The following is a 23,901-nucleotide window of genomic DNA, read 5'->3' as shown; positions in this document are numbered from 1 at the left end:
GGTCATGTCATGGTGCACATTTAGCTAAAGGTGCTGTGAACCATGATTTTACATACACCTTCAAAACAAACAGAACAAATCGCTTTAAACCACGTTGCTCCTGACCTGACAAATCAAACTGCATTCGAAATAACCAGATTTTGAGTGCATATGCAGCAGTTGCCATCCATCTGGCGCGATGAAGGGCACCAAGATGACAGAATCGAATTCCATGCGGTTGTGTTCCGTTGAGGATTATGACCGATACTTCTAGAAATTCTTATTAATCGTCTGTTGGCTAATTATTGTTACGCAGTTGGTGGATACAGAACTGTATGATTTCATCAGAAAAGCTGCTGTCATCTTTTTCCAATGTCACATACCCATCTGTATTCAATGTACTCCATTTTGATTTAAATCACTTAAAAAGGAGAATGTCTGGTCCAGATAATGGCCCAAGGCATGTCAAGAAGGCTTTTTGTAATATTAGTTCCAGAATATGGTGACGACAAGCCAGATGAAACATGTCCTTGTTCAATTTTTTTGAAATTAGGACACAAGCACCAGACTTCTGACCAGTATTGCTGAATTGAACTAACTTTAGCTGAATCTAGAATATTTACTCAACTACAGACAAAGCTTTGGGAGCTGGTGTGACATAATTTTATCTACTGTTATGACTATCAACATGGCAGCTAAGTAATGGTGGTCAGTGAAATGGCACAACATCATGCTGATAAAAAATTAACCCAGTTTAAAAGAGGACATTACCTACAACTATATCAACAGTTGGATAGTTTCAACTTCAGTGTGTCAAGTATGGTTTTACAGACTGTAGCTTCCCAATTCCCATATGTTCGCATAGAGAAAAAATCTGAATTTTCAAGGTAAATCTGGCACCTCTAAACAAAGTTCAATCTCTCTGAAATTTTTACAGGGTCCATTTTTGGTCATTTGGAGATGTTTTGGGTAGTGTCACATTGCATTTTCTAAAATTCGGTTTTCGGGACCACCCTAGTGTTCATGAAGAGTTCTTTTGTAGTGCGCACACTTGAGAATTTGTCTTGTGGTCGCAGATCCATACACATCGGCTTCGATCCAGGCATCATCAATCCCAGAGCTCTCTATAGAAATTCCGAGAGCCCTTAGTGCAGCCATCACAGCATGCAGCTCACCCAGTCTGGAAACAATTTCTCTTTTCAGGTCGACCCGTGCGTCTAGGTACTGTACTGCCTTTTCGTAGAGGGCCATGTCGAAGGTTATCACAGTTGGGTACCCCCGACCAACACTAACGTCTTCAGCTGGGATACTTGTAGAATCACAGTCAGCATAGTAGGCCACTCGTGAGCAACTTCAGGTAGCAGGGGCAGTGTACCAACGTGAGTGAGTGGTTGGCAAGATGAGATGAGTGACTTGTATCCTGCCCATCCGGGGATCTTGCTCTGTTCATTATTTTCTCTTGCTCTGGACTAAGTAGATGCTGTGACCCACCCTAACTGGGTCAGTTCATATGACTGAGCAACACCTGCTGTGTTGGCTTCAAACCTCTGCGCTCTGTTGTCAAGTTCTGGTTTTGGCTTGGCACATGGCTTAATGGGCACATGATATGGAAGGATTGATAAGTTCCTAGCTGCAGTAAGTTCGAGCTTTGGTGCGACTAGTTCTCCTGGAACATTTGCTTTCTGATACACTGCAGTGATTGTTCCATGTGTGATGCTTTTCCAGTAGGCGGACAACAAATACGAATAATTACTTTTTTATTTCATTATTTTCATTTTTTATACTTAATTACAGACAAATACTTTTTTGTAGGCTGACAAATACGACGTAACACTGTGTATAAGTAGTAATGTAACGAAATATAATTTCGGCGGCCACTTTAAAAACCAATATGGTGGATAATTGCAAAGTGGTTAACGCTAGGTATGCTTCTAATGGATTTCTTGACTCTTAAAACATAGAATTAGCATGTTTCATAGAGTTTCTAAGTTTATTAGGAGTCAAGATATATCAAAATATATATTTTGCGGCGGCCATTTTGAAAATTCAAAATGGCGGCCATGCGGACATCTCTGCAAATGTAATCAACCTTTTTCGGATTCCTCATGGTCTAAGCTTTCCAAAAATGTATAGGTTTGCTAATCTCCAAAAATTTTAAACAAAATTACATAACGAACCTGACTACTAGTGCAAATGTTCATTTTGAGAGTTGACATGCATGAAGTGGATATTCAAAAACATGTTTTACTTGTTTTTATGAAAATAAAAACTCATTTTTTCTCACGCAATCTTGAAACAAAGTTTTGGTTTTGCAATTCGAACACACACCGCATCAAGTGTTGTCAAAATAAAATATTTCCTTGCGTGACGTCACAACCAGACTCTGCAAAAATATTTTGCTAGTTTTAGGTGTGCATACAACGTTTTAGGTGTGCAAACAACTGATTTGAAAGCGCGCAATTCGTTTCTGTCCACTAAGGTACAGCGAGCAACGAATGCGCCTCCAGTGACCAGTACAGAAGTCTAGAAGTACATGGTTAATGCTACTTACTTCTGAGATTGAAGACTTACTTCTGAGATCAGGGTAATCTGCTTGCTAATCCAGCCCGCCTAGTGCGGTAAACATGTTTAATTGACGTACATGGGCAGGTTAAAAACGTTTTGCATGTCTAGTTTCTTATTCAGTGAGTACCTTACCAAAACACAACACGTTCTTCGTGGGCGTCAAAGTGGTAATTTTCGGTGGATCAGTTAGACGTTCTCATTCTAAAGGCAACTTACATCTTTAAATGTACAACCGTTGGGCGTTGAATGCATGCAAAAATAATGCTTGAAAACGAACACCTTGTATCCAATATCCAAAACTTGCATGTATAGGTTCATATTCGTATTAGAGATGCAATCCTTTTTGCAATGAAGTATGTATGAAGCCAGAAAGGTACTTCTTAATTTTCTTTTTATGGTTGATTTTTACATCTCAGCGAGTTAACTATCCTTTGGAACGGTTGTTGGTCGCTTATGAAAAGTACAATGGTGACCGACATTTGCTTCAACACAACAAGCGCACTTTAAAAGAAGAAGGGTTTTTCAGAAGTGCAAAAGTAAGTATGGTTGTCATACAAAAAGTGTTACCTACATAATTTGCGGTAGTTTTAAACCTGTAAAATTGAAGTGATAGAATATAAACCAATTTTGAGCAATGAATAACATTGCCATGTTCTGATCCAGCTTATCTATTGAGTTTGATTTTGTCCAAATCATTTTTATTTGATTTGTAACATACAAATGTAAGTGTACAGTCTACATCAGGGGTGTGCAACGTGCGGCCCGCGTAGAAAAATTGTGCGGCCCGCGAAGATGTGCCAATTTTGAATTGTACGCGGCCCGCGAAACGTGTTTATAATTTAGTTTAGTCTGGTAAGCCTACGTGTGAACAATTCATTGTGGAGTGGATTATTGTAGCCTACTGTAGATTTATGGGAGATTTCTAAAATGGTTAGGCTAACAAATTCTGTTAGCCTAACCATTTTAGAATTCTCCCACCGGCCACCGCAAATCCATTGTATTTAATCATTTGGAACGTAAAAATGTATGGTCACATAAAAGGCTTTATGAACAAATTACGACTTTGGAAAGCTCACAAACAGACAGAAAATTTTTTCCACTTTCCAACTTTGAGAGATTATATGGAATGCATCCGGAGAAGAAAACTGAATTTGCAGACCAACTTGAAAAATTGTTGTATGAATTTTTGGCTCGTTTTAAGGACTTCAAATCTCATGAACATTTGTTTGGTATATTCTCTTCGCCATTCAAGACAGACATTGACAAAGCACCAGCTGATATCCAACTTGAACTGATCGATCTTCAAGAGAAAACGGATTTGAAAGCAAAGTAGGCTAGGCTATTTAGTAATGAATCTTGGCGATTTTTACCGAAAACAGTTCAACCAAGATGACTTTCCACATTTGAAAAAACTCATGCCTTCAAAAATGGTTCTTTTTGGCTCAACGTATTTGTGCAAACAATTTTTTTCTAAAATAGGCGTCATGAAATCTCCCTATCGATCGGATCTGACAGACAAACACTTGGAAAATGGACTTCCAATTGCGAGCACTTCCATTAAAGTAAATTGGGAAAAAGTTGTCGAGAAAAGAAGCCAGCTGCAAATTTCTCACTGAACTCATATAAAGTCGGTGTGACAATAAATTTGAACAGCAGTTTTCTTCAGAAATTTATGCGTCTTGACTGATTATTTCTGCAAAGAGATAACCCCTAATAATGCCATAAGAATAACATGGCTAACAAAAAAATACTTTTTGTGCCTGCAACTACTAGAAATCATATGTTAAATAAACGTGCGGCCCGCGGCTTCACCCAGTTATTTATATCTGGCCCTCCTGTAATAAAGGTTGCACACCCCTGGTCTACATAACTTGGTGCAAGATTAATGACCATATCTGATGCAGAGACAACTCAAGCAGATAGAGTTTCCTATAACTGGTTGTTGAGACCAGGGCTGCGATTTTTTTCTTTCTTGTCGAACGACCAAAATTCTGCGTTTGTTTTCGAATAGTAATATGACATCACAAGAGTCAGACAAGCGTTTGTCCGCGAATTACTGCACAAGTTGTGTGGATGTACATCAGAGTCATATACGTTTTTAATTGCACGCTTGTTGAGTGATTACAAAGGAGTATCAAGCGCTAATTATGTAGGCCTACCTATCGGACGTGTATATTATTTATTTTGCTCCAGGAAAAGAACAGTTGTAAACGCGAAGCTGGGGATCGCAAAAGAAAAAAACCCTTCTGCTATACCGCTAGCGTAACCTACTGTGAGATTTTTTCCTCTGGCATCTCTTTAATCTCGCTTAGTACGTAAACGGTTATGCACGTACCCGCATGAAAACACAGTTAGGAGCGAAATATGCAAGTCACCAAGAGACACAGCAAAGATAAAGCGAAAAATGAACTGCAGATAAAAGAAAACGGAACAATACTATGATAATACGAAACAACGGAGTAGCCTAACGCTACAGCCTTTAAGGTCTGCCTCTTTCGTACAAGATTGCAATAAAGTAAACGCAATCACGTAAAGTAACACAAGGACGAATTAATTAATGTCACAGTTTCTTTCTATCTCTTACTAGGAAAGAGACTTGGAAAGGTTCAATGACGTGGTTTAATGGAATATTACCGAAAGGCAGTCAATTAAATGTCGAATATTTCTACTGGTGAAATGATAATGAAAATTCTTGAAAGACTTTAACGAACGGTTTCTCAAATAACTCTAATTTCGAACACAATTTATATCAGCACCAATTCTCATCCACTTGTATTCAATTACTTCAAATCTCAATCATCAATAATTTCTGCACCTTTTACCAATCCACAACTCATAACACAACTCTCATAATAATAGTTCATCAATTTACACCACTATTTATAGAAGGTTGTTCGGTCTAGTAACTTCGAGAAGGTTACGTAATGTTACATCATAAGGACTCATTGTCCTGTCACGTTGCACTAAACGTAAACAAGCAAGTTTAAAGAAGCTTCTAGATCTGCACGTAGCAGTAGAATGATCTAGAAAACACGTTACATACTAGAGATCTCGCAATCAAACGTTACTAGAGGACAATAACCGATGATAACCTATAGCATAAGAATTTTACAATCAAAACAGCACGCTCGATCAAGATACAAAACAGCCCATCGCAGGACCTCTCACAGTGATTGTGACATACGCCTTAGAATATTGTTGCAAACATTATAATAGCACAATCAATACAAAACACATTACCAAAACAATTAATTACTCAATAAAACAGTTCTCATTAGTCCATCGTTGCATGATCTACCAACGACAGCATTTCTCAAAACAATGATCATTACGTTTACTGTGAAAGTTTCCACTGTCCTCAATGTCTTCAGTGCACCGGCGAGCAAGATGACCCATCTTCATACATCGGGAACACTTCCTCTCCGGACAGTCCTTGGCCGATGACCTTCTCTGTGACAGTTGTAGCAAGCCTTTTCATCTAAAGGGCAGCTCCTGGCTATGTGTCCAATCTCCCCACATCGGTAGCAGTGGTTTTCACGGCAATGTGTGTTTTCCGAATACGTCCGCCGTCAGCAACGCACTCCTTGGCAAAGTGTCCGCGTCTACCGCATCCATAGCAAACTCCGTGATCGTAAGATCGTCGCTGATTATCTGCAGAACAATTTCGAGCAAAGTGACCATTCGTGCCACAAGAATAACAAGTAACTTCAGAATCTCTCTCAGTAACATTTCCGATTATAAGATCGACTAAAGGGTTTTGTAAACATAACACTTTCACAGTCCCCTTACAATACGGAGTTTCGGTATATATCTTCTCTAAACGGTCCTTGGATTGAAGTGTTATTTATCGACATCACATGGCCAGTTTTTTTCCGTTAACTGACTGTCTTTTACTAAATCTCTCCTCACCATTATACCTGTAGAACCAGAATCACGTAAAACTTTTACCTTTTTGTTTCCAACTGTTCCAGTCACTACTGGCAGGTAATCTTCGGGTATTATTTTTTCGCAAGCATTGTTTTTTGTCTTGTTTCCCGTTTTCTTCTCCAACTGATCATCTTCATCCAGTCTCTCCTCAAGCTGGAGTTCATAAATCATTATCACACAACCACCTCGATAAACGTCTGTGTTTCTCCCATTCTTTCCAGACTGATTGGATAGGGAAAACGACTTGTCCTTGCATTCCTTCGCTTCGTGTCCTTGCCTATTGCAACGATTGCACCACTTCCTCGATTCCTGGTGATTTCTGTTAGTCTTCCTCCAGCAGGTAACAGCCTTAAGACCTAAGCCATTACAATTAAAACAACGTACTTCTCTTGGAACAGCACCTCCTTTAAAATTATTTGTTTGCTCCTCTACATTATCGAATGACAACATCTCTTCGGTCGACAACTTATCATCATGGGCAATTAAATACTGTTCCGCCACACTGGCTATGTCTTCTAGAGTCTTTGGGACTTTTCTCCATTAAATAAACTGAAAGATCTTTCGAACATGAATCTGTGAATTGTTTCTTAACTATAAGATTTGCCAATCTGTCCAATGACTGTTCGGCCCCCGAAAGTTCAAACCATTTTAACAAAAGGTTTCTTAGACGTTCAATAAATTGACCTCGGCTTTCGTGTTGTTCAGGTTTTGCCTCACGGAATCTTTGACGGTATCCATGCTCGGTAAAATTACAGTATATCACTTTAACAAAGCTAACTTTAATCTGTCGTAGTCCATCGCATCTTCTTGTGAAAGTCTTGAATATACATCAAGGGCTTGCCTCGACAACAACATGCTTAATTGAGTAGTCGACGCTGTCTTCTCCAATTGGCTATTGTAGCATATCTTTCAAATCTTAACAAATAACTATCTAAATCATCTTTTTCCTCAACAAATGATGGCAAATCTGGACGTCTAACTTGCGCCACAATAACATCTCGAACATTCTCGTTAGTAGAATTAGATCGCTCACCAATGTCCAGTTTTATCTTTCTAAATCAAGTCTTAACTTTTCCAATTCATATTGCGATCTTCTTTCTTCAGCTTCTGCTTCACGCTGCGCACGTTTCTCTTCAGCTTCGAGCTGCACCCGTTTCTCTTCAGCTTCTTGTTGTGCTCGCTTCTCTTCAGCTTCAAGCTCTGCTCTCTTTTGCTTCTCGTGCTCGTTTCTCTTCAGCTTCAAGTTCTGCTTTCCTTATTTCACGAGCAGCTCTTTTTTCTTCTCTTTTGTCAGCTTCTTGCTGAGCTTTTTGGTCCATTATTTTATGATACTCTTCCATCACAAACTGAGAGTTCTCATTGCCACTCAGCCCCATTCGTTCAGCCATGCTCCGTAAGTTTTCGATCATCTCATTTTTGACAGTATCCGCCATTTTGACAGCTTGTTGTTGATATATTGTTTCGGTTTTTCATAATTTGGTTTATCCCGGACGAGCCCCCTGAATGTCACAGTTTATCTCTTACCAGGAAAGAGACTTGGTAAGGTTCAATGACATGGTTTAATGGGATATTACCGAAAGGCAGTCAATTAAATGTCGAATATTTCTACTGGTGAAATGATAATGAAAATTCTTGAAAGACTTTAACAAACGGCTTCTCAAATAACTCTAATTTCGAACACAATTTACATCAGCACCAATTCTCATCTACTTGTATTCAATTAAATCTCAATCAACAATAATTTCTGCACCTTTTACCAATTCACAACTCATAACACAACTCTCAATAATCAACTCATAATAATCAACTCATAATTATAGTTCATCAATTTACACCTCTATTTATAGAAGATTGTTCGCAGGGCTGCGATTTTTTCTTTCTTGTCGAACGACCAAAATTCTGCGTTTGTTTGTCGAATAGTAATATGACGTCACAAGAATCAGATTATAAGCGTTTGGCCGCGAGTTACCGCACAAGTTGTGTGGTATCAGAGTCACTTAAGTTTTTAATCGCACGCTGGTTGAGTGATTGCAAAGGAGTATCAAGCGCCAAGTTATATATATACCTACATGACATGTATACAGCCCTCGAAGTTAGCTTGTATCTACGACGGCAAAAACATTGCCGTCGCCAAATCAACAAACCTTGGATTACGGCGGCAATTGCCGTATGCTTTAATGTTTAATCAAACGAAATTTTATGCGTTTCTTCATCGCGTGTCACATGGCGGTAGCAGAGAGCATCACGCAAGCTATTTTATGCGCTGACAATGCTCTTGCAAACTGTAAAAAGTTTGCAACCTTATAAATACCGGCTTATTGTTACGAAAAAGTTATTTTTTCATCGAATGCTTATTGTTTACCGGTGTCGTTGCGAATATAAATTATGGTGAAAGAAGATACAGTTAAAAAGTGGAATTTACCTGCTATAGATTATCAAACAAGGGAAAAGTTAGTGTGGTATTTTGCAAAGTTTGTAAAGAATTTTATGACGGAAACAAATTGGAATTAGAAAAGCTACGGGGTCAAGTTAAAAAAGTAGTACGAAATTCGATAAATGGTTCTTTGGCAGTAAAGTAATGCTTTTGATCATATGGCATCGCGCGTTCATGAACGGGTAGTTTTGCGTCTTCAAGTATTCTAGTGACGACGCGACAACCTCATCCTCCGATACAGCATCTGATAATTCCGATTCTGACAGCTAGTTCTTTATCAAACAGACTCGTGTTTGCTCGCAGTATCCCAATTGTGCCGAAATTATGTTAGTGTAAACGTAAATCGAGGCAATCATCTCGCAGTGAGCTATTAATTTGTTACCGGTACCTGGTTGAACAATTAACATTATTTTATGATAATTCAACGTCGCTAGATGTCGAATTAATGTAAAACAAACGTAAATTTCTTCTTGGGCATTGATAGCAGGCATCAAAATTCATTATTTTTGCATTGACTTCACGTCTGTAGACGTTGAATCAATGTAAAATGATGATTTTTGCTATCTGGGTAGCCTACGCAATATTACCCTTCAGGAAATTTAAATCGATTTGTGCTGTTAACTTACTTTAAAGGTAACCCAAAATTAACTTACTTTTCCCCTCAGTTGTTTAAGGTGAATTAACGTAATAGCGTGCGTATCGCTACTTTTGGTATCATTACACCACAACAAATCAAACAGTGCGGTCGTGATAGACTACTCCAGTACTCCAGTATATTTTTCGTTTCTCGTTTTTTCGATCCAACGTCTGCAGACGTTGAATCAATGTAAAAACGACGGGTTTTGCTAGCTGGGTTGTGTGCTTTTGTGAATGCAAGTGCAAAATCGCCCATTAGGTAATCACAGAAACCCTTTTAGTGGAAGGAAGTCGAGTTGCAACCGTGTTTATCTGTCTACTATTCTTTATTCACATTGCAAAACATTTTTGCAATCGTGGAACAACAAGTGCATAAGTCAGACATAAATACAAACTTGCATAGACGTTGACAAGTAAAAGTAGTCTACTTCGAAGAAAGTTAGAAACCCGTTGTGTCGAATAGCACGAAACGTGTGTGGCGAAATATTTGATGCCAGGCGTTAGAACTTCGATCAAAGCATTTTCCCGCAGTGTTCAAAATGTTCCTTTCCATAAAAATAGCGGCTTTTTTATCTGTATTTCTGAACGTCTGGTCGGAAACTAGACTGTTTTCTACATGTGAAAAACTTTCATAGCAAGTATCCAACAGTCATTTTACCAGAGCAATATGGTTAATTAGCTCAAACGGCGAAATACAAACTAGCATAGACGTTGACAACTCAACGTAGCCTAGGTTATTTCATCTATAAAAGAAACCCGTTGTGTCGAATAGCACGAAACGTGTGTTGCGAAATGTTTGATGCCAGGCGTTGGAACTTCGATCAAAGCATTCTCCCGCAGTGTTCAAAATAGCGGCGCTGACACCTTGGGAGTTTCTCGTGTGAAGCGTCGCTTTTAGACCTTGCTTTGAAGTAGCCTACCTGGTGAAGGAAAGTTTACGTAAGTCAGCACTCTTATGATTGCATCACGTGATGCCCCCCACCCCCCCCCCCCGATTGTTCTTCGACCTGACCATGTTTAGTCCTCTCTCAGTTTTTTTTCCTTTTTATTTTCCTTTTTTTTTTTCGTTTTTTTTTTTGCGTAAGGCACGGCGTTTGTCGAATAGTGATGGCGCGTGTCAAGTGACCTCGTCACCGAAAAAGGCAAAAATCGCAGCCCTGATTGTTCGGTCTAGTAACTTCGAGAAGGTTACGTAATATTACATCATAAGGACTCATTGTCCTGTCACGTTGCACTAAACGTAAACAAGCAAGTTTAAAGAAGCTTCTAGATCTGCACGTAGCAGAAGAATGATCTAGAAAACACGTTACATAATAGAGATCTCGCAATCAAAGGTTACTAGAGGACAATAACCGATGATAACCTATAGCATAAGAATTTTACAATCAAAACAGCTCGATCAAGATACAAAACAGCCCGTCGCTAGACCTCTCACAGTGATTGTGACAATTAATAAAAGTAAAAGGAACGAACAATAGTAACAAGACAAACAAAGGGATGCTAAAGGAAAAACCTGACTTGGCGATTATACCCGTTCTTTGTGTTTAACATGTTACCATAAAACGATTTTCAATAAAATTTTGCCCCATTGCGGCCTGATCAGCATTCTCCGCGTGCTTTCCTCAAAGCTTTCAAAACGGGAATGGGCGTGAGCAGCGAAGCGTGCGATTGTACAGTCTACGTCACTAACGACTAGCAATCAGCTGATCGGGCAATAGCTCTTACTGCGGACGATTTAACTGTATGTATTTTCTCATTTACCTGAGTTTCTATGATTACAATCCGTAGTTTTTACACTTGGAAAATGAAACAATGTTGCGTAGTTCAAATACTGCATCCAAAGACATGGCATACACATGATTTTACACAACCAACCAACTCTACATAGGCTGCTGTGTAAATTCACGCTTGTCTGATCACATACATTTCTTGGACCAACAAAATGAGCGATTTTATGTAGATTTAACAGGACATTGAATTGCTTTTCATAGTTTAGTGCATTTTTCACTCGCTGCAGACTTACATATTATGAAGGCCATTTTAATTCTACCTTAACCTAGTCCGCCCCGTTAGCTCAGTGGTTACGCGCCCGGATCAAGATTACATGGCGCTGGTTCGACTCTCAGGATGTGCACTTGAGCAACGCATTCAGGACTGCTCTCCATTCAGCGGCACCTAGTGAATGGAATAATTCCCAAGCAACAAAACTTCAACAATCGGAAAGCTTCACTCTGTCCATGTCGGTAACCGGCCCTGCGTCAAGAGCCTCTACAAGTATGCGGATTGCGGAACTACCAGGAATAACCTATCAAGGCTTTGTCAGTCCGAGGTTAAGGATTCAAAAACCAAAAAAAATATTTTTTACTTTATATTTGCTGATTGGAATTGCTAACTTGGAGACAAATAAGCCGATAGCAAGTCAAGTCAATTTATTTTGTTTCAAAAGCGCCATATATTCACAAACTAGCAGAGTAAATGTAATCATGCATGTCTTTCATCCGTGCTGTATCTATCTAACAGCCGCACAAAGGTTGATGTTGCTCATCCATTGCCACACAGTGACAACATGAACACCTGTTGATATAAAATTGGTAATAATTAGGGCGATTATTTTTTTACTTGTCAAAAAAAGTCAAAAATTTGTCAAAATTGTAGCGTTGGGTCAAAAATTGTCAAAATTGAAATTGGGTGGACATAATTGCTGCAGGAAAGGCGGCCGAGAGAAAGGAACTGGCCACCTTACTTTCCTTAGTGCCAAAGGCTTAGTACAATGAATAGCCTACTAGGGTGGGCTGAAAAACACTTATTTTTGTATTTCAAAAAAGGTGTTCTAAAAAGCTGCCAAATCGACCTAAAAATCATTTCCCAAAATTTTGGGGGGTGGCCCTCTCAATCGGCCGTGCCACCAGGCCCAAAAGGTCAATTAAAGGTCAAATTGCCATATCTCGAAAACCACTTGGACTGGAAGGGTGAAAAACAAAGCTCAAAAGAAGCAGAAACATAAAGTTTCTATCTGTTCCAAGAGAACTTTTTAGTATAGTTGCACTAATAATTGAGATATTTAGAAAAAAACACATTTTTTACTAAAGCGAGTGGTTTAAGTCTTGGAAAAATTGTAGAAATTTTCACTTTGGTGACGCATTCGGTCTGGAATGTAGCAAAAGCATATATATAACATTCAAATTAAATCATTAGTAATTGTATCCAAAAGACCGTAACAGCCTCTTTCATCCTATGATGGGATTCAGAAGGTTCTTATTCAAGAATTATCTGAAGATCCCATCACAAAACTGGCTGTTATGGTTTTTGATACGAGTAATTTTATTTGATTATATTTCTCTGCTTGGCCATGTGTTTGATATTGAGCACTTTTTTTGTAGAGTTAATAGTTCAGTTTTTGTATAATTATATATATGTATATATATAACATTCAGTGGTTTTACTTGACATATAATGTATATAATATTTTGCAAAGCATGCAAAAACAACATAGAATTTAAAGCAGTTATTTTCTCCTGTAATGTACAAAGTCATCAATTATACAATTAATTCAGCATTGTCTTTTCAGTCACGTACTTGCAAAGTCGAGCGATTTAACATGATTATTGATCCATAGTCAATGCTATCATCAAACCATGAGCAATGGGGAACAACTACATCAACTATAATATATACTTTCTACAACAGGGGTTCCTAACCTGTGGTACGCGTACCACTAGTGGTACGCGAAGGTTTTTCAGGTGGTACGTGGGCAGCTTCCGTTTTTTTCAATATATTTTGTTTATCTGGTTTTGTTTGCAAAAAAAATCCCGAAGCCTATTCTTATTGTTAGGTAACTAATAACTATTCCTGTTGTTTTGTATCATTTACAGTCTTCAAAATACAGGTCATCTCAGTGGTCAAAAAGGAACACAGTTGCTTTGAAAAGCCGTACAACGCTGTGCGACAGTGGGCATTAATTAGGTCAAATGATTGCTCTTGATAGATATCATCTACTATTTTATAGCTTAAGCTACAAATAGCGTTGAATGATGCTAGTTGTAAGCTAAAAATAGATCGGAATAAAATGTTCAATAACGGTTACAAGGAATGTTCTCCAATTAACTTCTGGCTCAGTAGCCTATGACTTCTTCATATTCAACGTTAGCTTCCCATGCTGTTCCGCAGCTATCAGTACGCATTTTCCCTTCTACGTGGGAGTGCGAGCAGGGATTTTCAGTCATGATGAACATCAAGTCAAAAAAATCGAAACCGACTAGATATGTCCGGAAATGACTTTCGATGCGCTGTTAGCAAATGTACACCGCACATCGACCAATTGGTGGACAGCTAGCCTAAACAAAAATTTCATTAAATTTATTTGTGGTGCTTTGGTGTTATTTTAGTAGGCCGATATTATTTTTCTGAATAAAATATAATTCGATCAAATTAGTTGTTCTGCAAGAAGTGGTACACTTGGCAGTACAGAGGGTTCAAGTGGTACGAGATCGTAAAAAGGTTGGGAACCCCTGTTTAACAACCAGTGAGCAAATTGGACATATTAGCAAGAAAACATAGCATAATATACATATCCGTTTTTCTCTGAAATTGGAAGGTTCATTTATGATAGCCGTCAATAATTTATGGGGCACATTGACTACTTAATTGCATGCATCTCAACTCATAGGCCTATGTATGTTGTATGAACCGCATTTAACTGCACCTTGCATCAGCACATTTCAATCTTGCATCACATATCTATTACCGGTATATATAATAGATAAATATTATTCAATCTGTTGTTAATTTACATGGTGAATTGTTTTTTTGTCAAACATTTTCATCAGTTTTGGTGAACGAATTCTTTGTCGTATCATCCCATCCCTTCTTTCAAATGTTGCAACTGAACTAGATGCTTCAGATACAAGTTTGACATGTCTTTGTTTGGTTATGGCAAGGATGTTCAAGTTGCAATGGACTTTGTCTAATTTGTTCAATTTCACTATCACTGAGATGTCTTTGTTAGAGGAGGTTCTTGCAGGCCAGGAAAATCCAGGTTTACCATTTTGTGAAATGCCTTTGTTTTCACATTGATTTTCGGAATTAAATACTTTCGAACTGAACTTGTTGCCCTTTGGCTCTGCCTGTCTTGATCTTCTAGTTCCAGAAACCCTCCTTCAAAGTTGTGGTTGTCTAATTTGAATTCAGGGATCATTCCACGCATGGACAACACTTTGTTTACAGCTTGCCTGTAGATACTTTCATCCACGTGTCCAAGCATCCCCAAAATAACTTGTTCAGGATGTGCAAAAAAGCCATTTCTTTGCACAACTTCAAAGGCAATATCAGCATTTTTTGTTTGGAAATTTTCTGATCCTTTGTAGCATATTGTAGAAGTTTTCTGATCCATGTGTAATTTTGTGATTTTGCTTTATTTCACACCATAATGGAAATATATCAGCATGCCAAATTTTGCTAGCAACACCAAATTGGTTGAGGGATTTTCTGTTGCAGTATAAAAACGTAGGATGCGCCAAGCCAGAGTGAGTCACCTTGAGTGCACAATTGAACCAACCTCGATTAGCTTCAAGTCTATGTCAACAGATCCAACCATCACTGCTAAACATTGTAAGCGTAATTTTGATCTGCATTGGGATCGCAAATAACATCGATAGGCAAAAACAAAAAGTTTTGGTTTGAGAATAGAAGAAAAAGTGACCACAGGCCAATCGGAAACATAAGAGTCAATGGCTTTTCCAATAGGCCCAGTAAAAAACTATTTGGACTATTGGTAAATGCCATCGAGAGTTGCAAAGACATGGCGCAGAGGGAGTTCAGTTGCATGCAAAAGGCACACCGACCACTGCAAAGGTCTCTTAAGAAGTACTTCCAGGCACTTTATGTATCCAATCATTGCAGGAGTGCCATCTGTTCCTACCACTGCAAGTTTTGTTTTCAATGCAGTGCCTTCCATAGCTTCATTTGTACGGCATTTTGTACAATAATGCGTAATTTAACCACTTGAGTTCTATATAGTTCAAAATTTGTCAAAATAAAGTTTTTGTCAAAGTTTTAATTTTTACACCAAAAAATAATTGCTCTAGTAATAATTCATTGCAGACCGGTGTGGGAAAAATGCAACGTTGCAATGTAATTAGTATATATTAGGCAAAGTAAACTCAAGAGTGTTAAGATTTCATTTTCTTATAATTTCGGCTTCATCTGTAAAGTCGTTTTCAACGTACTTTTTTTTTTGAAGGTAGAGATGCCAAACATTTGGAAACACGCAGTCAAGTGCCTTTCGCAACAATGGTTTCGCAAGTGAAATCGGTGGGCCGCACATGCCAATGAATAGTTCATCTTGAAAAGCTTGGTCAGACAGCGGCCTTAATCGCGAGACGTGCAGTGAGTAGGCTAGCTGCAGCTGAAAGACTCAACGATACATTCGTTGCAACAGCGCACCAAGTACTATAAGCAGAAGTTCATGAGCTCACTTAACCCTTTGCTTTTCAACGTTTTTTTGGAAGTTAACTGCTCAAGGGGGGGCCGTTTTTGGATCAAATTCAATCAGCTGTTACGTGTTATCCGCTGGTGCTATTTCAACAGAAGTTGCACTGGTGTGAAAACAAATCATTTGTCTATAAGTTTGAAAAACCATTATTTTGAAATTTTTTATGTTAAACTTGATATTTCAATTTTTGCAAAGGTACCCAAAAACGACAATTTTGATTTATCTTGCCGCTATTTAATTACCATGCTAATCCGATTTCATGCAAAGTTCTGAATAACAAAGAGCTTAATCGAACGCACGAAGTGTGTGTGCGGTGTGCCGAATCATTGCATTGATAAAGATTTGCGAGCAAATCTTATTGTAAGCTACTCACTGATTCTAAAATAGTTACAATTAGAGTAATATTGTTACACGAATTTGAAAAACAAAACTGCGTTTGTTGTCTTACATTTTTGTCCTAAACTAATGCATTCCGAAACTCATGGCTAGCTTCTAGTTTTATGGAACCAAATTTCTCATAAGTAACACCTTAGCCTGCTTGAATAGCTGTTTACATCTTCGTTTGTGTATGTTAGGTCTACAATTGAGTTTGTAGTATGAATATTTTTAGTAGAGAGAAGACAATTGAACAAGTTGTTGAAATTATCTGAAATTTCTAAGTTCAAATTAGGTGCTTTTGAAATTGTGGATTTGTGTCAAGTCGCATCACAAATATCATGCAGGCTCCATCATAAGCCATTTCGCTTACGGGTGTTTATAAACATGACTCATAAATTACATCCACAAAAAATACAACATTTACATCAACAAAGCTAAGTTCGAAGCCCACTTTTTATTGAAGATTGCGTCAATCAATTTGAAAATACAATTTTAGTCCGCCAGCGTCGAAACAATGCAACAGCGAATTGAGGAACATGCGTAAACAAAGGAAATGTGAAATAACCCACAGTCAGCAAATCTACATAAATTTGACGTTTACAAATGTTGAATCAATGTAAATAGACTGGATTGCTGACTGGGTCCTTATTGTTTGAAGCACAAAAAATACGCGTAAAGGCGACAACATCAGCAAGGCAGTGATTATGTTTCTGGCCAAAAGAAAATTAACTTTTGACTTCAAAGATAAAAATGATTATAACGAAGCTTCAAAGTTTGTCGTAAAACATTTTGCAGATATACAATAAGCATAATCACTTTGTGCCAGATTGTGAGAAGACTTCCTAGATTCTTTCCAACCATTTGCATGATTGCAAATTATTTTCTACAACTTTATATTGCCAAAAAATGGCTTCTTTGTTGAAACAACGTGGCTACAATTCTATAAAAAATTCTTAGGCCTACTACATTGAAGTAATGAAAAACATTTTTGTGATTTTGCTGATGACGTTTTACAATATCCGAGAAGTAAAAAATAATAATGATAAATTATTTTACAAAACCGTGGTTTGCAAGCGCTTCACAAAAAATTGTTGGGGAAAATTTACTATTAGACGTAAAACGTTTGTAAAAGAAAATTGTCGGTTTACGTATTTATAATGTTTATTGCGCTGTTATCGAATTATAAACTGCCTGTGTTGTCTACCTTTGTGGTTGCCGGCTAGCTTAGAGCAGCATGCAAACTAAGCGTTTATGGTAATTGCATCGTGTTATGATTCTCGAAAATTTCCCACAAGGTCTTTATTTTTATCGTGATATTTTCTGCCTCTTCTGTCCTAAACTTGAAGTTATTGTGCAGCACAATCCACATCGGTTTTTAGACTCAGTCTTCATTGAAAATCTTTTGTGTGGTGCATCATTTCAAGTAGTGTCTTCCCCTAAACTGTTACACAAATCGTCCAGAACCAGGTTGATTATTATGTATCTTACAGCCGTTGAGAGCCCGTTATTGTACGTGTATAATTATTTACTTTAGATGTCTGACTAAATTCATGCTAAAGTCGAGCAAATTCTGCTTTCGGGATCCTTGCCGTTATTTACGGTATTTTTTGTTGATAAGTCTAGGCAGCATTTTTCCAAGATGAATGAAGACATCGGTATTGTTCCTCACTTAGATTTAGTTTTCTCAGCATTGTTTATTCATTCTTTGATCCACTAGTTTGTCCCACTTTTGGTATAATCGGATCGTTTATAAATGGCGGGTCTTCACAATAGCCGGCCTCTTATACATTGGGGCAACGTATTCAGATGTTGAATCAATGAAGAAGAAAGCTGATTTGTTGTTTGTCTTATGTGACGCCTAACTTTATGCCTCGTCTACATTACAAAATATTTTGTGATGTACATTGTACATTTTGTTTGTACATTACAAAATATTTTGTAATGTAGATGAGGCGTTATCATCTTTATTTTGTGCTCTTTGGAACAAAACACAGTGCACTGTGAAACAAAAATACAGGACATAACAACAAGTAGGCGACATAAAGCAGGGAAGGGACACCATCGAGTTAGGCTACATTTACACGTAGCAGCTATCTCACAATTTTGAGTTTATCTCACAATTACTGTTTGCAAAAACGCTATTTCTCCGGCTTCTCCCAAAAGCATTAGCAGTGATACATTTCCTCAATTGCAAGTTTTGTCAATGAGAGCATTTCCATAGAACGTTTATTTCGAAACCAGGTTTTCGTGTCTTTACCCAAGAGAAGATTTCTTATTGTAACGTTTTTTATTCGTCAATGAATATTATCTGCTTGAAACAATTGTTTTGAATAGTTTGTGGCCTCCATAGCCTACTATTTTGATCGTGGATTGCTATTCTTCTTTGTAGAGCTGATAACGCAAAAAACGTTTGCTATTATTGTTTCTAATTAACAGCTTTGCGATCACTGGCTTTTCTTTGTAGCATAAGAAATAACGCGCTTTGTATTATTGAGGTCAAACCAAACAAAGGAAAGCAAGAGGATGCTTCTCTCTGCTCGCGCATATGGATTCACGAAGCCATTATGAGCTTATGGCTTGTTATCGCAATGTAATCCATTTCACGCTTTGCTGGAAGTTAGCTAGAAATAGCAAAAATTCACTAAAATCTTGAATTTACAAGAAAACTACACAACTTTTAGCATCAAATTTAATATCATCAGATCCGCCTGGCAATTTTAGGAAAAGTCAAGAAAAACCAAGTGCATGGCGTTACTGTGCTTCAAACAATTAAAGGAAATTTGAGGGGGGGCCAAATCTGGCCTCCCTTTGAGGAGCAAAGTGTTAAATCCTTGTAATTTATTTTTTTTGTGAGGACGTTGTAGGCTACCACAAACTTTCAATCAAAGGAAACAGCTCTTCAGATGCTAGGCGCTGATGAAGCGTGTGGTAACCTACAACGAAATGAGGCGTTCCTGGTTTACATCCGCACTAGCGGACTCTAGAAGATGGCAAAAACCAGAGAGCTCTTGTAGGTGTTGAAGAGTAATTCGTCTCGTAACTCGTTGAAGAGCGTTCCAACTTCAAACCCAGATCTTTCGATTGTTGGTGGTACTTTAACATGAGAGGTCGATTTAACTTCCTGATGAGCTTGAACATCTAATAAAGTTGTGCTATCGCCAGGGCCTGACCTTATATTTACAGATGGAAGCTCACCGACCGAACTGATTGGGAAAACTCAGAAACGTTATCACTGTCTCATCGAGAAAAGAATATATCGATGCGTGAACGGGCTTATCTTTAAAATTTTATTGTTGAAAAGTGAAAACGTAGTAGGCGTATTTTATCAAGCATGCTTTTGCTTACAAGTTACAACTATTAAATTAAACATGTTCAAAATTGAGAATGCTTTGCGACTTCAGGCTACGAAACACTATTAGCCGGAAGTTTACCTGAATAAGTTCCGAAGTGATTTGGCAACTCTTCTCTCGATAGCTCCTTCAAACAGATCCCGCACTTCACTCGCTGTTTGCTGAACCTTAATTGCTTCTCGGTAAGACCGACCGGTAGTTTTGCCATCCGTGTTGGCGGAGACTTCTTTCGTTTTTTGGTCATTATATAGGCTAATACTGACTAAATGAAGACTAACCTTGCCTATCTGTTGTCAGGTAGAGCTTACAACTTGCTGTTCTTACAACTTGTCTATTACCTTGCCTTGTCCACGCCCAGTGACTACCTACTGTTCTTCTAGAAGCGAACTCGTGTATATAGCGGCCTTTCTCATCTGTATTTCTGATTCTAAACATCTGGTTGGAGACTACGCTATTTTCTGGTTGTAAAAAACTTGGGTAATAAGTATTCCACAGAGTCAATTTTGTTGATTGGCTCATACGGCGAAATACAAATTGGCATAGACGTTGAAAACTAAAAGTAGCCTACTTCGGTTATTTTATCTATAAAAGAAACCCGTTGTGTCAAATAGCGAAATGTTTGGTGCCAGGCGTTAGAACTTCAATCAAAGCATTTTCCCGCTGTGTTCAAAATTGCGACTTTGGGAATTTCTGGTGTGAAGCGTCACTTTTAGGCCTTGCCTTGAAGTACCTGGCGCGAGAAAATTCACGTAAGTCGGCACTCTTAGGATTGCATGCATCATGTGATGCTCTCCATCGATCGTTCCTCGACCTGACTTGACGTACTCTATCTTGTTTCGCAAGGCATGGCGTTTGTCGAATAATGACGACGCGTGTCGAGCGGCATTGCTGCCGAAAAAGGCAAAAATTGCAGCCCTGGTTGAGACTAAGATACTCTATGACGCAATACCAGGTCGATTTACGTACACCTTAACAATGTCCTATAAATTTTTAACATTTTTGGAAAACCCAGACAACGTTGTTCAACTCAATTACTTGCGGTGTATCACCTGTTTATGGCGCAACAAAATTACTTTTATCCCTAACTCATGTTGCCCAGAATGATGTTGCATTTTCAAGCAAGGACTCAGATCACAAAACGCTTGTTTGTTCAGGTTTTTGTTGATACTATCTCCGACCAAGAAATGGCAACAACCAGCGGAAACATCCATCTTGGACTGCAGTTGGAAAACACATTCTTGTTCACCATAATGGATCGAATGGCTAACGTCATCACAATCAACATTACTTTGCCCACAGGTGAATTTAGGTCATCTTTGGTAATTTTGTTCTGAAATGTTTTGATATGTTTGCCTTCACAAGTTAAAACTTTAACAATTAACGTGCATTGTATTGAATCACGTCACTTTCATGGTTCAATCATCTCAATTCTCATTGTAATCTGTTTTCAATTAGCCACCACTAGCAGCAGCAGAGAAAAAAATAAATGGGTGGTACCACAGGTCCAACAAGGCAGAAATTGTAAGAGAACATTAAAAATATGAAAGCTTAAAGTGCCTCTGACAGGAAAATAAATTCGCTAAATTTACACAAGATACCAAAGAGATGACATTAACAAACTTCCCTGACCAGAAAATCGTAAAATATATCAACAGGCTACTAAGTTACACGCTTGCAAACTTTCGTTCACTTTCGGCGAATCTGGCACTCATTCAATTGCGAAAATAAAAACGGCAACACAACTGTGACGTCACCATGGATGGGAAGGATACATTCTTTCTCTGTGGTGACTTGGTAAGGTATGATACAACTACTGCAAAACGTGAATATGTGGGGCTCTGTTGATCTAAAGCATGTGCAAAATGAGAATTATCGAAATAAAAGAGTCAACTTATTATTACTATCAGGTTTATGTAGATCTAATAGGTTGAGTTTATTTTTATCAAACAGCATCTCAATTCAATTGAAATTGCAGTTTTTCTAAACTTCTGTAGGGCTACAATTTTGATAATTTTTTTATTTGTCCTAATCTGGCTATAGCCATTTGCAGTGTAACAACAGTATTTCACAAACAATACCCTTACCTTATGGTTGAGGTAATGCCTGCAAATTGCTGTTTATGTGACAGTGTCGTGACAAAGACCGTCTGCTATCTTTTCACGCTTTCCCATAAAACAAGGTGCTGAGAAGAAAATCGTCAAAGTTTTTTTCAAGTCTTCGAAAGTTGGATGGGCCATACAAAACTAGTCGTATATGTTCACTTCACTGGAAATGATTTTGTTAACACCACCAACCCGATTTAGATCTTCCCGGCAATGAGTGGCGTGCTGGGAACTCTAGGTGGTGCGTTTGCTACAAGTGCGAGTCTATGCCCAGCCCAATGAATGTGTATGTTGCCATGAAGTGCCACAGACGAAAGAACTTTTGAAGAAAGACGCATGCATATAGTTGTGTTACAAATTGGACCGATTTTGAAGTACACTTGCATCCTCCAGTTCTAAGGACTTTTTTTATGAGGAGCAGAAAGAACTGGAGAAAAAGCAATAAACCGAAAGGAGAAAACGGAGACCTTTCAAAAGAGTAAGGATGCTACAGTAGGCTAAAAATACCCTAAACGCTAAAGAATGCACACTAAAAGAAGTGATTTTATTTCCTTGCAGGCAATATCGGTAATTAGTCGCCTACAGGCATGTATTGGAGTGGATACTACAATATGATGCTTTCGTAAGCAACAATCGGATTGTGCTGCCGGCATGCATTGTTTGGTGAATCCGAAACAATTTTCCAAGTCCAAAATGGCTGTTACACCGATTTCAATGGCCAACTGAAGGCACATTATGAGAGAGAGAACTTTTATTTATTTATGAATAGTGAATATGAATGATGATTCGTACAATTTCTTCATTTTTCACTTCAAGTACGTTTTAGGTTTTGTAGGAACGTATCCAGTACAGTTTTATTAAATTGCAAAAAACAATAAATCTTTGAAAAAAGCAACCGCTTGTACCAACTCCGACCAAACTGTGATCCACCAATTACATCTAGGAAGCATTTGTTTTATCCGTCGCTAACGACGCACACCCAGGATAACGTAACACCACCAAAGTCGTCCTAGAGCAATGAAATATGGAGTTTCGCCTGTGGTGGCGCTGCGGAGCTGTCGTTTTGTATAAATTTCACCCTAACTAGTCGAGCTTTGAGGTTAAGATTAAAAAGTTTGCTAAGCATGATTCTGCGCTAGGAAATGCTTAGAAAAGTTACTATACTTGGATCCAACCTGTCACTGTCCTGTCAGGGGCACAACCTGTCCTGTCAGGGGCACTTTAAAGAAATGAAGATTAAACCGTAGAACTGTCTTCAGAAAGTTTTTGTTTTGTTTTTATTGGTTTTTGCTTACTTTTTTCCCCACTATTGCTTTTTTGTTTGAAACCCATTTTGTAGTTTTCACTATGACTTAGCAACGCATTGAATACTTTTGTCTTTACGTTTCCTGTGTTTACTTAGCAGGGAAATTTCCAAATTTGGTCTGAAGTGTCCAACAAACAAAATCATGAAAACATACAAAAACAAAAGTTACATTGATACAACGTCCTATTATTAAGTTCAAACTATATTTGCGTTGATTGAAAGATTTTTCGATTGCTAATTAAATTCGTCTTTGTTTTATTGTCGTAACTTTATTTTGTGTCTTTATCCAATTCTGCGGCTTGACTGGTCTACAAGCCGCATTGCGCACACGCCGCATAATCAACGTGGTAACGGACTCACACAAACTGAATGGCGCACACACGACTATTGCCATAGAAACCCGATTAAAGGCGGAATATGCGCATCTTTTGTTTCATCTGCAACCCGAAAACGGGCGTTTTACAGCGGTCAGTCATAAGTTGCGATATTGTAGTGAAAAGGGAGCAATGTCAAGTCGAAAACTTAATGAAACGTTTCTCCGTAACTATTTTTCAAGGGTTGCTTACGGATGTCAGCAACTTTTAAATTTATTCAAGGTGACGTGCTGCTGATTTGATGTTAGCATGAATGATTTTACTTTCCACAGGTATATTTTCAAGCGTATGATCAAGTTAGTATTTGCATTCCATTTTCAAAACATTGTCATTTCAATTACAGTGTACCTTTTAGTAAAC

General features: G+C 38.2%; 1 protein-coding gene across 1 annotated transcript in view; it reads left to right on the top strand.

Annotated features, from left to right (window-relative positions):
* The window catches only part of LOC145771273 (ubiquitin carboxyl-terminal hydrolase 47-like), a 247,893-nt gene that overhangs the window by 128,284 nt on the left and 95,708 nt on the right, over positions 1-23,901 (top strand). Inside the window, exons 19-20 of the mRNA XM_082583009.1 lie at positions 2,961-3,080; positions 20,914-21,058. Coding sequence (XP_082439135.1) covers positions 2,961-3,080; positions 20,914-21,058 — 265 coding nt within the window. The remainder of the gene's footprint in view (positions 1-2,960; positions 3,081-20,913; positions 21,059-23,901) is intronic.

This window comes from Aplidium turbinatum, chromosome 5 (assembly GCF_918807975.1).
Source record: "Aplidium turbinatum chromosome 5, kaAplTurb1.1, whole genome shotgun sequence".
Lineage (NCBI taxonomy): Eukaryota > Metazoa > Chordata > Ascidiacea > Aplousobranchia > Polyclinidae > Aplidium > Aplidium turbinatum.
The sequence above is the reverse complement of the archived record's forward strand: the minus strand, read 5'-3'. Positions and strand labels throughout refer to the sequence as shown.